Raw genomic sequence first — 4137 nt, forward strand, 5'->3', positions numbered from 1 at the left:
AATCAAATGTGAGCACATTACAATGTGATGCTATGTTTTATATGTACTCACTTATAATACAGGCATAGATATCCCTGGCCCGCGAGGACCAGATGGTTTTCCAGGAGTCAAAGGGGCCAGGGGCTACCAAGGACCTCCAGGAACTACTATTCCTGGGACTAAAGGCCAAAGGGGCCCACCAGGCAATCCAGGTATCATGACTTTTATTTGTAACAGTACTGTCTGCACTAGATACAATTTTGTGTCAGGAAGAGCATCTGGCACAAAAACAGTTAAATCAAACTTGCAGAGCGACTATGCTACTATGGTGACCCCTATTGAATAAGGGAGCAACTGAAAGTAATTTTTTTATTGCTAAGGGTAGATTGTTTTTTCTTTTAGGCCTCCCAGGGCTCCCAGGTGAACCTGGTTACCGTGGTATAATCTGCCAAACACCTTTGCAGGGACCTGCTGGAGGTCAAGGATTTGAAGGACCTACAGGACCTCCAGGTATGTGTGTATGCTGGGTCATCTTTAATTTACTTTGCTCTACTTTATTTCATTCTCATTAAACCCCCTCCTGGGGTAAAAGGGAAAATATACAATGAACAAACAAAGCAGAGGGTTATTCAATACACATCATCACTATCACAAAAGGAGAAATAAGTAAATGCAACTGTCAACAAATTACCCTTTTGAATTGGATGGTGCTTTGTGCCTATGTAACTGTGTGTATGTTTGCCACTAAATATATTTATACATATTTTGAATTTTTTTAGGTCCTCCTGGAGAACCTGGGATACCAGGCTCCAGCCTTTTGTTCAAAGGAGACCCAGGACCAACTGGCCCCCACGGCTTACCAGGTGTTCGAGGAAGAAGGGGTCTACCAGGACCACCTGGACTTTCTATCCACCAAGGCCCTAGAGGACCTAAAGGTACAAACAAAACAATGGTCAATAGACATCATCAGTAACTTACAGTGCAGCTATCCAACTGATTATACTCCAAATGTTACCACACTTTGACAGGTGAGCAAGGTCCTGTTGGTCTAATGGGCCTACCTGGACCCAAAGGTCAGCTAGGTGCCCCTGGGCCCCAGGGCCCCAGCGGAGAAATTGGCCACCCTGGAAATAAGGGTAAGTTGTACTGTAGACAAGAAACTAAAATATACAAGACTTTACAGTTCAAAGCAAAATAAATTGATTTTTAAAAAAAAAAAAAAAAGTTGTAATTGTTCCTATAGTAGATGTAGTAAGCAAAATATTTTTTTCTAGGTGTCAAAGGTGCTCCTGGTGACTCTGTCAGTATATTAACAACCACTGCTCCCCCTGGACCTCCAGGTCCTCCTGGTAGCCCGGGATGTGTAGGGTTCCAAGGTGTCATGGGTTCTCCTGGTACTCCAGGTCGTAAAGGTAAACCTAATGTAGTCTTTGGACAGTTATAAGTGTATATTTCGTTTCTGTCTCTGTCCAACTTGAGTATTGTATAAGTCTTCACCCACTCTTTATTTCTTTATATTTTACAAGGAAATATGAAATAGGTGTGAAAATACAGTCCAAGAGGAAAAACCATAGTTTGAATTGTCTTAGGTAAACTTCTTATTTCTTCAAATTAGATTTCTAATTTCTAATTCCTTGAAATCTTCAGGAATAGTTTTCCGGGCTTCTTAAAGGACAGTCAAAGGTCTTCTTTTGTTCTTTTTTTTGTTCTCTGTCAAGATTATATTGAGGTCCAGGCTCTGGAGATTCCAGTCCATGACTGTTAGTGTTCAATTATGTGTTTTTATAACCAGGTATGCCTATACAGCAGATGCTTTTCAAAGGATATTGTAAAACTCTGATGGTGCTTCTCTGTGTTCATAGTTCCGTTTATGTAGCCCTAAACCACGAGAGAGCCTGTTTCAGGGCCTCTGTCTGGTCTTTATTGTATTTTTTTTAATTTCTTAAGGATATGAGTTGTATAAAGCGCTTTGAGTGCTCAGATAGATTAGAAAAGCGCTGTATAAGAACCAGTCTATTTACCATGACTTTCAAATACTGTTCATCTGATGTAGTGTTTTTAGCCCTGCCAGTTCCTCTTTTGTCCTCTACTTTTCTACTTACCTCAAATTTTTTTAAGGCATACTGCACATCATGTTGAGATATGACAGTTTTTGGCTACAAGTTCTTTGGGAATCACCTTGTTGGTGTTAAAATATATCCCCAGTTAAACTGTGTTATTTTTGACATTTTTCATAGATTCAGATAATGAAATTGTAACAAATAGCATGATTTTGTAACAGGTTGCTAGTGTTTTAAAATTACAATTGAAATTTGGGTCTTTGGTTCTAAGTTGTCTGCTATGTGTTGACAAGTCTGCTATGTGTTTGAAGCATTTTTATGCTTTAGTGTTTTATAGGTCAGTGTAAAGCGGCTTAACAACCGAACAAAAAAATCCATGCTCCTGTATACATGGCTGTATTTACTCATTTGCTTTTATCTGCATGTTTCAGGGGAGAAGGGTCCGGTGGGGTCTGTGGGCCTTCCTGGTATAACAGGTCCTCCTGGTCGTAATGGTCCAGCTGGAGATCCAGGGGCTGTTGGTTTGCCTGGATTTCCTGGACCTCAAGGTAAATATTCATATTTTCTAGATGGCTCACTAAATTAGTGTGGAAATTTCCAGATAAAATTTGGAAATTTGCTCTGGTGTACTAATATAAATAATATAGCTCTGATATGCTTTTTTTTGGGTCCTCACTTTGATGCTTTCTCCACCTAATACACATGCTCTTTGTTCAACCACAACAACTTCAAGGTATCCCAGGTCCTCCTGGTAACCAGGGTCAGCCAGGCTACAGGAGGATATTGAATGCTGGATTTCTGTTAGTTATACATAGTCAATCAGTTGAGGTCCCACAGTGCCCAGCAGATACCACTCAGCTTTGGGTGGGACACAGTCTCATTTACCTGGAGGCACAAGAAAAGGCTCACATACAAGATCTGGGTAAGCATCAGCATAAAATTGTCATTTTGCTGATCTCTTGAAATGTATTCATCCCTGGTATATAGAAATTTGAAGAAAAATTTAAAAACCCTTCCTTGTCTATATTTTATAAAATCTGTCTTTTTTCCTTGCAGGCCAGCCTGGCTCCTGCCTCCCTGTTTTCTCCACCATGCCGTTCTCCTATTGTAACAAAGCTGCCTGTTCTTATTCTAGTCGCAATGACAAATCCTATTGGCTCTCCACAACTGCTCCCATACCCATGATGCCGCTATTTGGCCAGGATATTGTGTCCCATATCAGCCGTTGTGTGGTGTGTGAGACCATTTCACCTGTGGTGACTTTTCACAGCCAGAATCCTACATTCCCTTCATGCCCACCTGGATGGAGGAGTTTGTGGGTGGGATACTCTTTCCTCTTGGTAAGTACATAAAAAAAAATGTTAAAGTGTTTCAAAGGAAAACTTGTGTCAACTCCCCTCATTGTGTACCTGCTGGCTTGCTGTCTTTAGCACACAGGATCAGGTAATAATGGTGGTGGCCAGTCACTGGCTTCTACTGGTAGCTGCCTTAAGGATTTCCGAACTCATCCCTTCATTGAGTGCCAAGGGGCACGGGGTTCCTGTCACTACTTTGCCAATCTCTATAGTTATTGGCTGACTACTGTAAGCCCAGCAAAGCAATTCATAAGCGCAAGTCCTGGCACCATCAAAGCAAGCGACCAACAGCGACACAGGACCAGCCAGTGTAATGTCTGCCACAGAGAAGGATAAGCATTTTACCTAAGATTATGATTTTTATTTCTTACCCATTTACCCAAAGCTTACTGATACCACTCAGGGTTAAAGATGAATTTGATTATGTTCATTGACAATAAAAATGTATTAAAATAAATGTTTTGCACACCTCAACATTTAACATTATTTTCACTTAGGTACCATTTATAGTTCTAAAATAGCTCCTTATGTTCTATAATTGTGCTATAATCTGTCAGACTGGTACTGTAATCCTCTCTGAAATGACCTTTTCTTGTGTTTATTATTATTTTATTGTGTTTAAGTTGTTTTTCATTTTGTCATTTTAAAATAAGACTAACTTGACACGTCATGTAAAAAACTAAATAAATAAATACAATTTTAAGAAAAAGAAGCATTTTGACAGGATGCACATTTTCCATAGC

At 40.0% G+C, this 4137-nt stretch overlaps 1 protein-coding gene across 1 annotated transcript in view; it reads left to right on the forward strand.

Annotated features, from left to right (window-relative positions):
- LOC102789077 (uncharacterized) overlaps nt 1-3730 on the forward strand; it is a 29502-nt gene extending 25772 nt beyond the window's left edge. The window contains exons 38-46 of the mRNA XM_087831982.1: nt 63-191; nt 382-489; nt 759-914; nt 1008-1115; nt 1254-1391; nt 2471-2587; nt 2773-2961; nt 3096-3379; nt 3470-3730. Of these exons, the coding sequence (XP_087688108.1) occupies nt 63-191; nt 382-489; nt 759-914; nt 1008-1115; nt 1254-1391; nt 2471-2587; nt 2773-2961; nt 3096-3379; nt 3470-3730 (1490 nt within the window). The remainder of the gene's footprint in view (nt 1-62; nt 192-381; nt 490-758; nt 915-1007; nt 1116-1253; nt 1392-2470; nt 2588-2772; nt 2962-3095; nt 3380-3469) is intronic.
- The last annotated feature ends 407 nt before the right edge of the window (nt 3731-4137 follow it).

Source organism: Neolamprologus brichardi, chromosome 18 (assembly GCF_056152115.1).
Source record: "Neolamprologus brichardi isolate AB-2024 chromosome 18, ASM5615211v1, whole genome shotgun sequence".
Lineage (NCBI taxonomy): Eukaryota > Metazoa > Chordata > Actinopteri > Cichliformes > Cichlidae > Neolamprologus > Neolamprologus brichardi.